The sequence below is a fragment of the Heterodontus francisci genome, unplaced genomic scaffold (genome assembly GCF_036365525.1).
Source record: "Heterodontus francisci isolate sHetFra1 unplaced genomic scaffold, sHetFra1.hap1 HAP1_SCAFFOLD_916, whole genome shotgun sequence".
Taxonomy (NCBI): Eukaryota; Metazoa; Chordata; class Chondrichthyes; order Heterodontiformes; family Heterodontidae; genus Heterodontus; species Heterodontus francisci.
Window position 1 is genome coordinate 42,094 of NW_027141045.1, and position 15,240 is coordinate 57,333.

Genomic DNA, 15,240 nt, shown 5'->3' on the forward strand with positions numbered 1-15,240 from the left:
TGAGGGAGAGGGTGAGTGAGGGAGAGAGAGGGTGAGTGAGGGAGAGAGAGGGTGAGTGAGGGAGGGAGAGGGTGAGTGAGGGAGGGAGAGGGTGAGTGAGGGAGGGAGAGGGTGAGTGAGGGAGGGAGAGGGTGAGTGAGGAGAGAGAGGGTAAGTGAGGGTGGGAGAGGGTGTGAGGGAGGGAGAGGGTGTGAGGGAGGGAGAGAGAGAGGGTGAGTGAGGGAGGGAGAGGGTGAGTGAGGGAGAGAGAGGGTGAGTGAGGGAGAGAGAGGGTGAGTGACGGAGAGAGAGGGTGAGTGAGGGAGAGAGAGGGTGAGTGAGGGAGAGAGAGGGTGAGTGAGGGAGAGAGAGGGAGAGAGGGTGAGTGAGGGAGAGAGAGGGTGAGTGAGGGAGGGAGAGGGTGAGTGAGGGGAGAGAGGAGGTGGGTGAGTGAGGGAGGGAGGAGGGTGAGTGAGGGAGAGAGAGGGTGAGTGAGGGAGGGAGAGGGTGAGTGAGGGAGAGAGAGGGTGAGTGAGGGAGAGAGAGGGTGAGTGAGGGAGAGAGAGGATGAGTGAGGGAGGGAGAGGGTGAATGAGGGAGAGAGGGTGAGTAAGGGAGAGTGGGTGAGTGAGGGAGAGAGAGGGTGAGTGAGGGAGAGAGAGGGTGAGTGAGGGAGAGCGAGGGTGAGTGAGGGAGAGAGAGGGTGAGTGAGGGAGGGAGAGGGTGAGTGAGGGAGAGAGAGTGTGAGTAAGGGAGAGAGGGTGAGTGACTGAGTAAGGGAGAGAGAGGGTGAGTAAGGGAGAGAGAGGGTGAGTAAGGGAGAGAGAGATGGTGAGTGAGGGAGAGAGAGATGGTGAGTGAGGGGAGAGAGAGGGTGAGTGAGGAGAGAGAGGGTGAGTGAGGGAGAGAGAGGGTGAGTGAGGGAGAGAGAGGGTGAGTGAGGGAGGGAGAGGGTGAGTGAGGGAGAGAGAGGGTGAGTGAGGGAGAGAGAGGGTGAGTGAGGGAGAGAGAGGGTGAGTGAGGGAGAGAGAGGGAGAGAGAGGGTGAGTAAGGGAGAGAGAGGTGGTGAGTAAGGGAGAGAGAGATGGTGAGTAAGGGAGAGAGAGGGTGGGTGAGGGAGGGAGAGGGTGAGTGAGGGAGAGAGAGGGTGAGTGAGGGAGAGAGGGTGAGTGAGGGAGAGAGAGGGTGAGTGAGGGAGAGAGAAGGTGAGTGAGGGAGAGAGAGGGAGAGAGAGGGAGAGAGAGGGAGAGAGAGAGGGTGAGAGAGGGTGAGAGAGGGTGAGTGAGGGAGAGTGAGGGAGAGTGAGGGAGAGAGAGGGAGAGTGAGGGAGAGAGAGGGAGAGAGAAGGTGAGTGAGGGAGGGAGAGGGTGAGTGAGGGAGAGAGAGGGTGAGTGAGGGAGGGAGAGGGTGAGTGTGGGAGAGAGAGGGTGAGTGAGGGAGAGAGAGGGTGAGTGAGGGAGAGAGAGAGGGTGAGTGAGGGAGAGAGAGGGTGAGTGAGGGAGAGAGAGGGTGAGTGAGGGAGGGAGAGGGTGAGTGAGGGAGAGAGAGGGAGGGAGAGGGTGAGTGAGGGAGAGAGAGGGTGAGTAAGGGAGAGAGAGGGTGAATGAGGGAGGGAGAGGGTGTGAGGGTGGGAGAGGGTGAGTGAGGGAGGGAGAGGGTGAGTGAGGGAGGGAGAGGGTGAGTGAGGGAGGGAGAGGGTGAGTGAGGGAGAGAGAGGGTGAGTGAGGGAGAGAGAGGGTGTGAGGGAGGGAGAGGGTGAGTGAGGGAGGGAGAGGGTGAGTGAGGGAGGGAGAGGGTGAGTGAGGGAGGGAGAGGGTGAGTGAGTGAGGAGAGAGAGGGTGAGTGAGGGAGGGAGAGGGTGAGTGAGGGAGGGAGAGGGTGAGTGAGGGAGGGAGAGGGTGAGTGAGGGAGGGAGAGGGTGAGTGAGGGAGGGAGAGGGTGAGTGAGGGAGAGAGAGGGTGTGAGGGAGGGAGAGGGTGAGTGAGGGAGGGAGAGGGTGAGTGAGGGAGGGAGAGGGTGAGTGAGGGAGGGAGAGGGTGAGTGAGGGAGAGAGAGAGGGTAAGTGAGGGTGGGAGAGGGTGTGAGGGAGGGAGAGGGTGAGTGAGGGAGAGAGAGAGGGTGAGTGAGGGAGGGAGAGGGTGAGTGAGGGAGAGAGAGGGTGAGTGAGGGAGAGAGAGGGTGAGTGAGGGAGAGAGAGGGTGAGTGAGGGAGAGAGAGGGTGAGTGAGGGAGAGAGAGGGTGAGTGAGGGAGGGAGAGGGTGAATGAGGGAGAGAGAGGGTGAGTGAGTGAGGGAGAGGGTGAGTGAGGGAGAGAGAGGGTGAGTGAGGGAGGGAGAGGGTGAGTGAGGGAGAGAGAAGGTGAGTGAGGGAGAGAGAGGGTGAGTGAGGGAGAGAGAGGATGAGTGAGGGAGGGAGAGGGTGAATGAGGGAGAGAGGGTGAGTAAGGGAGAGTGGGTGAGTGAGGGAGAGAGAGGGTGAGTGAGGGAGAGAGAGGGTGAGTGAGGGAGAGAGAGGGTGAGTGAGGGAGAGAGAGGGTGAGTGAGGGAGAGAGAGGGTGAGTGAGGGAGAGAGAGGGTGAGTGAGGGAGTGAGAGTGAGAGTAAGGGAGAGAGGGTGAGTGACTGAGTAAGGGAGATAGAGGGTGAGTAAGGGAGAGAGAGATGGTGAGTGAGGGAGAGAGTGATGGTGAGTGAGGAGAGAGAGGGTGAGTGAGGGAGAGAGAGGGTGAGTGAGGGAGGGAGAGGGTGAGTGAGGGAGAGAGAGGGTGAGTGAGGGTGAGTGAGGGAGAGAGAGGGTGAGTGAGGGAGAGAGAGGGAGAGAGAGGGTGAGTAAGGGAGAGAGAGGTGGTGAGTAAGGGAGAGAGAGATGGTGAGTAAGGGAGAGAGAGATGGTGAGTAAGGGAGAGAGAGATGGTGAGTAAGGGAGAGAGAGGGTGGGTGAGGGAGGGAGAGGGTGAGTGAGGGAGAGAGAGGGTGAGTAAGGGAGAGAGGGTGAGTGAGGGAGAGAGAGGGTGAGTAAGGGAGAGAGAAGGTGAGTGAGGGAGAGAGAGGGAGAGAGAGGGAGAGAGAGGGTGAGAGAGGGTGAGAGAGGGTGAGAGAGGGTGAGAGAGGGTGAGAGAGGGTGAGAGAGGGTGAGAGAGGGAGAGTGAGGGAGAGTGAGGGAGAGTGAGGGAGAGAGAGGGAGAGAGAGGGAGAGTGAGGGAGAGAGAGGGTGAGTGAGGGAGGGAGAGGGTGAGTGAGGGAGAGAGAGGGTGAGTGAGGGAGGGAGAGGGTGAGTGTGGGAGAGAGAGGGTGAGTGAGGGAGAGAGAGGATGAGTGAGGGAGAGAGAGGGTGAGTGAGGGAGGGAGAGGGTGAGTGAGGGAGAGAGAGGGAGGGAGAGGGTGAGTGAGGGAGAGAGAGGGTGAGTAAGGGAGAGAGAGGGTGAATGAGGGAGGGAGAGGGTGAGTGAGGGAGGGAGAGGGTGAGTGAGGGAGGGAGAGGGTGAGTGAGGGAGAGAGAGGGTGAGTGAGGGAGAGAGAGGGTGAGTGAGGGAGAGAGAGGGTGTGAGGGAGGGAGAGGGTGAGTGAGGGAGGGAGAGGTGTGAGTGAGGGAGGGAGAGGGTGAGTGAGGGAGGGAGAGGGTGAGTGAGGGAGGGAGAGGGTGAGTGAGGGAGAGAGAGGGTGAGTGAGGGAGGGAGAGGGTGAGTGAGGGAGGGAGAGGGTGTGAGGGAGGGAGAGGGTGAGTGAGGGAGAGAGAGAGGGTGAGTAAGGGAGGGAGAGGGTGAGTGAGGGCGAGAGAGGGTGAGTGAGGGAGGGAGAGGGTGAGGGAGGGAGAGGGTGAGTGAGGGAGGGAGAGGGTGAGTGAGGGAGGGAGAGGGTGAGTGAGGGAGAGAGAGGGTGAGTGAGGGAGAGAGAGGGTGAGTGAGGGAGAGAGAGGGTGAATGAGGGAGAGAGAGGGTGAGTGAGGGAGGGAGAGGGTGAGTGAGGGAGGGAGAGGGTGAGTGAGGGAGAGAGAGGGTGAGTGAGGGAGAGAGAGGGTGAGTGAGGGAGAGAGAGGGTGAGTGAGGGAGAGAGAGGGTGAGTGAGGGAGGGAGAGGGTGAATGAGGGAGAGAGAGTGTGAGTGAGGGAGAGTGGGTGAGTGAGGGAGAGAGAGGGTGAGTGAGGGAGAGAGAGGGTGAGTGAGGGAGAGAGAGGGTGAATGAGGGAGAGAGAGTGTAAGGGAGAGAGGGTGAGTGAGGGAGGGAGAGGGTGAATGAGGGAGAGAGAGTGTGAGTAAGGGAGAGAGAGGGTGAGTGAGGGAGGGAGAGGGTGAATGAGGGAGAGAGAGTGTGAGTAAGGGAGAGAGGGTGAGTGAGGGAGGGAGAGGGTGAATGAGGGAGAGAGAGGGTGAGTGAGGGAGAGAGTGGGTGAGTGAGGGAGAGAGAGGGTGAATGAGGGAGAGGGTGAGTGAGGGAGAGCGAGTGTGAGTAAGGGAGAGAGGGTGAGTGAGTGAGTGAGGGAGGGACGTATGGAGCTGGAGGGTGTGCAGGAGCTGACTGGTACCTGGGTAGTTGCGACATCCACCTGCTGTTGACCCCCGTCTCCAGCTTTCACTGAAAAGTGTATAATTCCACTTTAGGATCTGGTCACAACTGAGTGTATCTGGGGTCAGATTGCAAATCTCCAGCCGGGAATAATGTCGTAGAAACTCAGGAAAAGCCATCCTGGAGAGAAAAAACATCATGAGAAATGGTGAGGGGCCTCAGTTATATGGAGAGACAGGAGAAACTGGGAGGAAGAATGGAAAAGCTTTCGGATGTAAACAGAAAGGGAGCACAGAGCTCAGTGCTACACAGGGGGCTGTGTATTGTTATTGTTATGTACATGCTTTCATTTTAAAACACTTTTTTTGAGGACTCGTTTAAAAATTGTGAAAATTGATTCATTTGAAAGACTGAAGAGATTCCATAGATACTGGACTTGGTTTTTTCTTAAAGAAAGGTCACCGGATGCAGTTGAGATGTTGTTTTAAAACAAACCCTTACTGGAAGTCACATGTTTTAAGCTAAGTAAACAGCAGGAGCCTGGTGACTTGGGGAGTTGTTTACAGAGAAGTGACAAGTCAAGATTTATGATGGATGAGAGCTGGTTTCGTTTTTGGGTATTGTTTTGGTTCAGTTGTGGGGGAGGGGGCGGGGGAGCCTGGGAAGAGAGAAGCCACCCAGCTCATCCTTTTCCACCTCTCTGAGAAACCCTGAGAATCCAGTGTGACAACTGGAGAAATTGATGCTGGATTTCTCCTGACAAACCTGCCAGACTACTCCTTGACATCACCTGAAGGGAACTGCTCAAAAAAGATCCCAGTGACAGCTGTCTATGAGTATCTGGACACCAGAATAAAAACATCACATATCTTATAGAACCCTAGAAAAGGTACGGCACAGAGAGAGGCCATTCAGCCCATCGTGTCTGCCCCAGCTGAAAAAACGAACCTCCCAATCTAATCCCACCTTCCAGCACCTGGTCCTTCGCCTTGCGGGTTACAGCACTTCAGGTGCATGTCCAGGTATCTTTTAAATGAGTTGAGGGTTTCTGCCTCCACCACCGATCCTGGCAGTGAATTCCAGACACCCACCTCCCTCTGGGTGAAAAAGTTTTTCCTCATGTCCCCTCTAATCTTTGTACCAATCACCTTAAATCTGTTCCTCCTGGTAATTGGCCTCTCCGCAAGGGGAAACAGGTCCTTCCTGTCTACTCTATCTCGGTCTCTCATAATTTTGTACATCTCAATTAAGTCACCCCTCAGCTTCCTCTGTTCTAAGGAAAATAACCCTAGCCTATCAAATCTTTCCTCATAGCTGCAACTTTGCAGCCCTGACAACATTTTTGTAAATCTCCTCTGTATTCTCTCTTTCTGGTGACCAGAACTGTACACAATACTCCAGCTGTGGTCTAACCAGTGTTTTATACAGTTCCACATTACATCCCTGTTTTTGTATTCTATACCTCGGCCAATAAAGGAAAGCATTCCATATGCCTTCTTCATCACTCTATCTACTTGTCCAGCCACCTTCAGGGACCTGTGGACATGCACTCCAAGGTCTCTCACTTCTTCTACCCCTCTCAATATCCTCCCATTTATTGTATATTCCCTCACTTTATTTGCCCTCCCAAATGTATTACCTCACACTTCTCCGATTGAATTCCATTTGCCGCTTTTCCACCCACTCAACCAAACCATTGATATAATTCTGGAGTCTACAGCTATCCTCTTCACTATTACACACACCGCCAATTATTGTGTCATCAGCAAATTTCCCAATCATGCCTCCCACATTTAAGTCCAAATCATTAATATATACACAAACAGCAAGGACCCCAACACTGAGCCCTGTGGAACACCACTGGAAACAGCTTTCCATTCACAAAAACATCCGTCAACTACTATCCTTCGTTTCCTGTCACTGAGCCAATTTTGGATCCAACCTGCCACATTCTCCTGTATCCTTTTTACTTTTCTGACCAGTCTGTCATGTGGGACCTTGTCAAATGCCTTACTAAAATCCACGTAGACCACCTCCACTTGTGACGAGAGTTTCCATATATTTTTGGTGAAACTTGCAATCTATATTTTTAGACTGAAAAGGCTGCCCTTTGGGTGTTTTTTTTGATTTAAAATGAAGTTCAGCAGAAGTTGACCAGTAAACAAGGTTTTACTGGAAAGCAGGTGATTTCAAGTAAACACCACAGGGGGTTTGAATTAAGAGCTATTCTTTGTTGTGACAAGAGAATTTATGATTAGCATGAGAATTGCTTGGAAAAAAAGTTTTCGGTTCAATTTGAACTGTTAAAAGATGCTGGCTTTTGGACTAAAAGAGGCAGTTGGAATCTGCATATGGACCTGTCAGGAGATCAGAAGAAAAACCAGAAAACTGTTTCCTCTCTTTAAAGAATCCCTGTTCTGGAAAAGCAAAACGTTGGATGAAGTTGTAATGTTGCCTCCTGCATTTTTGAAGACATCCTGAATGCTTGCAGAAACCTTACATCTTTAAAAGGACTTTGCATCAAATGTGTGTAAGAACTGACACCTTTGTTGCTGCACACCTGCTTTAAGAACTATGCGAAGCCTTCTGCAGTTGAATTTCTTTGAACGCCTATCCAGCTTGTTCATCAACCTTGCCTGGAAAGATTCCTCGTGGCAGACAACTATTCGACTTTGGGACACTTTGCCAAAACAAAAGACTTCCTTCCACAACTTTGCAAACTAAGATTTCTTTTCATTCCTCTATTCCTTTGTAACAGCTGGAAACAAAATCCCTTTTTTTCCCGGTTAACCAGTTTTTGGATGAATGTGCGTCTGATGAGGGCTAGGATAATAGTACGGGCTTTAATATTTCAGTTCATGATATTTTTACTTCATGATTGGTTAAGACTTGGTTTATTATAAATGGATAAATTTGTTGTTTATTAAAGATAAAGAGAGAGAAAGATAGATAGAGAGAAGAGAGAGAGAGAGGAGAAAGAGAGAGAGAGAGACAGAGAGAGAGACAGAGAGAGTGAGAGAGAGAGACAGACAGACAGACAGAGAGAAACAGAGAGGAGAGACAGAGACAGAGACAGAGAGAGAGAGACAGAGAGAGACAGAGAGAGGAGAGAGAGACAGAGAGAGGAGAAAGACAGACAGAGACAGAGAGAGAGAGAGAGAGCGAGAGAGAGTGAGGGACAGAGAGAGAGCGAGAGAGAGACAGAGAGAGAGACAGAGAGAGAGAGGGGGAGAGAGTGACAGAGAGACAGAGAGACAGAGAGAGAGAGAGAGAGAGAGACAGAGAGAGAGTCGACAGAGAGAGAGTCGACAGAGAGAGAGTCGACAGAGAGAGAGTCATCAGAGAGACAGAGAGACAGAGAGAGAGACAGAGAGAGAGACAGAGAGAGAGACAGAGAGAGAGACAGAGAGAGAGACAGAGAGAGAGAGACAGATCGAGAGAGACAGAGAGACAGATCGAGAGAGACAGAGCGAGAGAGACAGACAGACAGAGACAGAGAGAGTGAGAGAGAGACAGAGAGTGAGGGACAGAAAGAGAGCGGGAGAGAGAGGGAGAGAGAGAGGGAGAGAGAGACAGAGAGAGAGAGGGAGAGAGAGAGAGAGAGAGAGGGAAAGAGAGACAGAGGGAGAGAGACAGAGAGAGAGGGAGAGAGAGAGAGAGACAGAGAGAGGGAGAGAGAGAGGGAGACAGAGACAGAGAGAAAGGGACAGAGAGGGACAGAGACAGAGACAGAGAGGGAGCGGGCGAGAGAGAGAGAGACAGAGAGACTGAGAGAGAGAGACAGAGACAGAGAGACAGAGAGACAGAGAGACTGAGAGAGAGAGACAGAGACAGAGAGACAGACACAGAGAGAGAGACAGACACAGAGAGAGACAGAGAGAGAGAGCGGGAGACAGAGAGACAGAGAGTGAGAGAGACAGAGAGCGGGAGAGAGACATTTACCAGAATTCCCCATCTTCAGTCCGGTTCCTTAGTCGATTTCTGTCTTCTGCTGAAATCCCGTTCCACTGAGGGGAGCTGCCGTTAGGATTAAAACACTGTCCATCAGTCCCGACTGCTCTCCCATGATAGGCTTCACCTACAACCGCGGTACAGAGAGAGAGAAACAGAGAGAGAGAGACAGAGACAAAGAGAGAGAGACAGACACACCAGTAACCTCCTCAACCTGCTCCAGACAACCCAGTCACAGCCCCAATACACCCTGACTACAGGGAGCATCCACACCCCACCCAGTATGGGACTGAGTCACTCACAGAGCGGGAAAAGCACAGGCTCCATTCCCGGCCTGATCCCAGCAGACAGGCTCCATTCCCGGCCTGATCCCAGCAGACAGGCTGCATTCCCGGCCTGATCCCAGCAGACAGGCTGCATTGCCAGTCTGATCCCAGCAGACAGGCTCCATTCCCGGCCTGATCCCAGCAGACAGGCTCCATTGCCGGTCTGATCCCAGCAGACAGGCTCCATTCCCGGCCCGATCACAGCAGACAGGCTCCATTCCCGGCCCGATCACAGCAGACAGGCTCCATTCCCGGACTGATCACAGCAGACAGGCTCCATTGCTGGTCTGATCCCAGCAGACAGGCTCCATTGCCGGCCTGATCCCAGCAGACAGGCTTCACCTGATCCCTGGCCTATACCCTCTGATGGGGTTGCCGGGACTTGACCTTGGAACTCACCAGGCTCTGGGTTTCCCACATCTTGGCCCCACTCCCTCCCTGGCCTTGCTCACCTGTCACTCCAGGCTCCAGTCCACTCCACCTCACCCCAGGGATTCCGCATCCGGACTAACTGCACCTGGGTTCCTCGGAACATCACCTACAGGAGGAGCAGGGACCGCCAGTTAACATCACACCTCCCGGTATCAGCCATAGCAACCCCATTACCCGCTAACACCCAAAGAAACCAATCTCATTACCTGCATCAGTCACAGCAAACCCACCCCCTACCATCACCTGTAGTAATGTCACTGTCAAATATCACCGTCTGAGAGAGTGACCCCCCCCCGAAAATAACCCCAATCCCAGAGAGAGTGACCCCCAAAATAACCCCAATCCCAAAGAGTGACCCCCCCAAATTAACCCCAATCCCAGAGAGAGTGACCCCCCCCAAAATAACCCCAATCCCAGAGTGACCCCCAAAATAACCCAAATCCCAGAGCGAGTGACCCCCCCCCCCAAATAACCCCAATCCCAGAGAGAGTGACCCCCAAAATAACCCCAATCCCCGAGAGAGTGACCCCCAAAATAACCCCAATCCCCGAGAGAGTGACCCCCAAAATAACCCCAATCCCAGAGAGACTGACCCCCAAAATAACCCCAATCCCAGAGAGAGTGACCCCCAAAATAACCCCAATCCCCGAGTGACCCCCAAAATAACCCCAATCCCCGAGAGAGTGACACCCAAATAACCCCAATCCCAGAGAGAGTGACCCCCAAAATAACCCCAATCCCAGAGAGAGTGACCCCCCCCAAAATAACCCCAATCCCAGAGCGAGTGACCCCCCCCCCCCAAATTAACCCCAATCCCAGGGAGAGTGACCACCAAAATAACCCCAATCCCCGAGAGAGTGACCCCCAAAATAACCCCAATCCCAGAGAGACTGACCCCCAAAATAACCCCAATCCCAGAGAGAGTGACCCCCAAAATAACCCCAATCCCAGAGAGAGTGACCCCCAAAATAACCCCAATCCCCGAGAGAGTGACCCCCAAAATAACCCCAATCCCCGAGAGAGTGACCCCCAAAATAACCCCAATCCCAGAGAGAGTGACCCCCAAAATAACCCCAATCCCAGAGAGAGTGACCCCCCCCTAAATTAACCCCAATCCCAGAGAGAGTGACCCCCCAAATTAACCCCAATGCCAGAGAGGGTGACCCCCCGAAAATAACCCCAATCCCAGTGAGAGTGACCCCCCGAAAATAACCCCAATCCCAGAGAGAGTGACCCCCCGAAAATAACCCCAATCCCAGTGAGAGTGACCCCCCGAAAATAACCCCAATCCCAGAGAGAGTGACCCCAAAATTATCCCAATCCCAGAGAGAGTGACCCCCCGAAAATAACCCCAATCCCAGAGAGACTGACCCGCCCCAAATTAACCCCAATCGCAGAGTGACCCCCCAAAATAACCCCAATCCCAGAGAGTGACCCCCCAAAATAACCCCAATCCCAGAGAGTGACCCCCGAAAATTACCCCAATCCCAGAGAGTGACCCCCAAAATTACCCCAATCCCAGAGAGAGTGACCCCCCCAAATTAACCCCAATCGCAGAGTGACCACCAAAATAACCCCAATCCCAGAGAGAGTGACCCCCCAAAATAACCCCAATCCCAGAGTGACCCCCAAAATAACCCAAATCCCAGAGAGAGTGACCGCCCCAAATTAACCCCAATCGCAGTGACCCCCAAAATAACCCCAATCCCAGAGAGAGTGACCCCCCGAAAATTACCCTAATCCCCGAGTGACCCCCAAAATAACCCCAATCCCAGAGAGAGTGACCCCCCCAAATTAACCCCAATCGCAGAGTGACCCCCAAAATAACCCCAATCCCAGATAGAGTGACATCCCCAAATTAACCCCAATCCCCGAGAGTGATCCCCAAAATAACCCCAATCCCAGAGAGAGTGACCCCCCAAAATAACCCCAATCCCAGAGTGACCCCCAAAATAACCCCAATCCAAGAGAGAGTGACCCCCCAAAAATAACCCCAATCACAGAGAGAGTGACCCCCCCAAAATAACCCCAATCCCAGAGAGAGTTACCCCCCGAAAATAACCCCAATCCCAGAGAGAGTGACCCCCAAAATAACCCAAATCCCAGAGCGAGCGACCCCCCCCAAAATAACCCCAATCCCAGAGCGAGTGACCCCCCCCAGAATAACCCCAATCCCAGAGTGACCCCCAAAATAACACCAATCCCAGAGAGACTGACCCCCAAATTAACCCCAATCCCAGAGTGACCCCCCGAAAATAACCCCAATCCCAGAGTGACCCCCAAAATAACACCAATCCCAGAGAGACTGACCCCCAAATTAACCCCAATCCCAGAGTGACCCCCAAAATAACACCAATCCCAGAGAGACTGACCCCCAAATTAACCCCAATCCCAGAGTGACCCCCCGAAAATAACCCCAATCCCCGAGAGAGTGACCCCCAAAATAACCCCAATCCCAGAGTGACCCCCCAAAATAACCCGAATCCCAGAGAGAGTGACCCCCAAATTAACCCCAATCCCAGAGAGAGTGACCCCCCGGAAATAACCCCAATCCCAGAGAGAGTGACCCCCCGAAAATAACCCCAATCCCCAAGAGAGTGACCCCCAAAATAACCCCAATCCCAGAGAGAGTGACCCCCCCAAATTAACCCCAATCCCAGAGAGAGTGACCCCCCAAATTAACCCCAATCCCAGAGAGAGTGACCCCCCCAAATTAACCCCAATCCCAGAGAGAGTGACCCCCCCCCCAAAATAACCCCAATCCCAGAGAGAGTGACCCCCCAAAATAACCCCAATCCCAGAGAGAGTGACCCCCCGAAAATAACCCCAATCCCTGAGAGTGACCCCCGAAAATAACCCCAATCCCAGAGTGACCACCAAAATAACCCCAATCCCAGAGAGAGTGACACCCCCGAAAATAACCCCAATCCCAGAGAGAGTGACCCCCCAAAATAACCCCAATCCCAGAGCGAGCGACCCCCAAAATAACCCCAATCCCAGAGAGAGTGACCCCCAAATTAACCCCAATCCCAGAGACAGTGACCCCCAAAATAACCCCAATCCCAGAGAGAGTGACCCCCAAAATAACCCCAATCCCAGAGAGAGTGACCCCCAAAATTACCCCAATCCCAGAGAGAGTGACCCCCCAAAATAACCCCAATCCCAGAGAGAGTGACCCCCCAAAATAACCCCAATCCCAGAGTGACCCCCCCGAAAATAACCCCAATCCCAGAGAGAGTGACCCCCCGAAAAATCCCCAATCCCAGAGAGTGTGACCCCCCAAATTAACCCCAATCCCAGAGAGAGTGACCCTCCTAAAATAACCCCAATCCCAGAGTGACCCCCATAATAACCCCAATCCCAGAGTCACACCCCCGAAAATAACCCCAATCCCAGAGAGAGTGACCCCCCGAAAATAACCCCAATCCCAGAGAGAGTGACCCCCAAAATAACCCCAATCCCAGAGTGACCCCCGAAATAACCCCAATCCCAGAGAGAGTGACACCCCCGAAAATAACCCCAATCTCAGAGAGGGTGACCCCCCCCAAATTAACCCCAATCGCAGACTGACCCCCAAATTAACCCCAATCCCAGACAGTGACCCCCCGAAAATTACCCCAATCCCAGAGAGTGTGACCCCCAAAATAACCCCAATCCCAGAGAGTGACCCCCCCAAATTAACCCCAATCGCAGAGTGACCCCCAAAATAACCCCAATCCCAGAGAGAGTGACCCCCCAAAATAACCCCAATCCCAGAGTGACCCCAAAATAACCCCAATCCCAGAGTGACCCCCAAAATAACCCCAATCCCAGAGAGTGACCCCCCGAAAATAACCCCAATCCCAGAGAGTGACCCCCCCAAATTAACCCCAATCCCAGAGAGAGTGACCCCCCAAATTAACCCCAATCCCAGAGAGAGTGACCCCCCAAATTAACCCCAATCCCAGAGAGAGTGACCCCCGAAAATAACCCCAATCCCAGAGTGACCCCCAAAATAACCCCAATCCCAGAGTGACCCCCAAAATAACCCCAATCCCAGAGAGAGTGACACCCCCGAAAATAACCCCAATCCCAGAGAGAGTGACCCCCCGAAAATAACCCCAATCCCCGAGAGTGACCCCCAAAATAACCCCAATTCCAGAGAGAGTGACCCCCAAAATAACCCCTATCCCAGAGTGACCCCCAAAATAACCCCAATCCCAGAGAGTGACCCCCAAAATAACCCCAATCCCAGAGTGACCCCCAAAATAACCCCAATCCCAGAGAGAGTGACACCCCCGAAAATAACCCCAATCCCCGAGAGTGACCCCCAAAATAACCCCAATCCCAGAGTGACCCCCCGAAAATAACCCCAATCCCAGAGAGTGACCCCCCCCCAAATTAACCCCAATCTCAGAGAGAGTGACCCCCCAAATTAACCCCAATCCCAGAGAGGGTGACCCCCCGAAAATAACCCCAATCCCAGAGATACTGACCCCCAAAATATCCCCAATCCCAGAGAGAGTGACCCCCCCAAAATAACCCCAATCCCAGAGTGACCCCCAAAATAACCCCAATCCCAGAGTGACCCCCAAAATAACCCCAATCCCAGAGAGAGTGTCCCCCAAATTAACCCCAATTGCAGAGTGACCCCCAAAATAACCCCAATCCCAGAGAGAGTGACCCCCCGAAAATTACCCCAATCCCAGAGAGAGTGACCCCCAAAATAACCCCAATCCCAGAGAGAGTGACACCCCCGAAAATAACCCCAATCCCAGAGAGAGTGACCCCCCGAAAATAACCCCAATCCCCGAGAGTGACCCCCAAAATAACCCCAATTCCAGAGAGAGTGACCCCCAAAATAACCCCTATCCCAGAGTGACCCCCAAAATAACCCCAATCCCAGAGAGTGACCCCCAAAATAACCCCAATCCCAGAGTGACCCCCAAAATAACCCCAATCCCAGAGAGAGTGACACCCCCGAAAATAACCCCAATCCCCGAGAGAGTGACCCCCAAAATAACCCCAATCCCAGAGTGACCCCCCGAAAATAACCCCAATCCCAGAGAGTGACCCCCCCCCCCAAATTAACCCCAATCTCAGAGAGAGTGACCCCCCAAATTAACCCCAATCCCAGAGAGGGTGACCCCCCGAAAATAACCCCAATCCCAGAGATACTGACCCCCAAAATATCCCCAATCCCAGAGAGAGTGACCCCCCCAAAATAACCCCAATCCCAGAGTGACCCCCAAAATAACCCCAATCCCAGAGTGACCCCCAAAATAACCCCAATCCCAGAGAGAGTGTCCCCCAAATTAACCCCAATTGCAGAGTGACCCCCAAAATAACCCCAATCCCAGAGAGAGTGACCCCCAAAATTACCCCAATCCCAGAGAGAGTGACCCCCCAAAAAACCCCAATCGCAGAGTGACCCCCAAATTAACCCCAATCCCAGAGAGAGTGACCCCCCGAAAATTACCCCAATCCCAGAGAGAGTGACCCCCAAAATAACCCCAATCCCAGAGAGAGTGACCCCCCAAATTAACCACAATCGCAGAGTGACCCCCAAAATAACCCCAATCCCAGAGAGAGTGACCCCCCCAAAAATTACCCCAATCCCAGAGAGTGTGACCCCCAAAATTACCCCAATCCCAGAGAGAGTGACCCCCCAAAATAACCCCAATCCCAGAGAGAGTGACCCCCCAAAATAACCCCAATCCCAGAGTGACCCCCAAAATAACCCCAATCCCAGAGAGTGACCCCCCCGAAAATAACCCCAATCCCAGAGAGAGTGACCCCCCGAAAAATCCCCAATCTCAGAGAGTGTGACCCCCCAAATTAACCCCAATCCCAGAGAGAGTGACCCTCCTAAAATAACCCCAATCCCAGAGTGACCCCCAAAATAACCCCAATCCCAGAGTCACACCCCCGAAAATAACCCCAATCCCAGAGAGAGTGACCCCCCGAAAATAACCCCAATCCCAGAGAGAGTGACCCCCAAAATAACCCCAATCCCAGAGTGACCCCCAAAATAACCCCAATCCCAGAGAGAGTGACACCCCCGAAAATAAC

The 15,240-nt window shown here is 53.2% G+C and overlaps 2 protein-coding genes across 2 annotated transcripts in view; one reads left to right on the top strand and one right to left on the bottom strand.

Annotated features, from left to right (window-relative positions):
- The window catches only part of LOC137361887 (calpain-2 catalytic subunit-like), a gene marked incomplete at its 3' end in the record, with an annotated part of 157,257 nt that overhangs the window by 3,947 nt on the left and 138,070 nt on the right, over nt 1-15,240 (bottom strand). Inside the window, 3 exon segments of the mRNA XM_068026486.1 lie at nt 4,500-4,660; nt 8,423-8,497; nt 9,210-9,295. Coding sequence (XP_067882587.1) covers nt 4,500-4,660; nt 8,423-8,497; nt 9,210-9,295 — 322 coding nt within the window.
- Nucleotides 9,441-14,845, top strand: LOC137361888 (sporozoite surface protein 2-like). The gene is made up of 3 exons (XM_068026488.1): nt 9,441-9,448; nt 11,263-11,368; nt 14,717-14,845. Exons 1-3 carry the CDS (start codon nt 9,441-9,443, stop codon nt 14,843-14,845), a joined length of 243 nt encoding a protein of 80 aa, XP_067882589.1.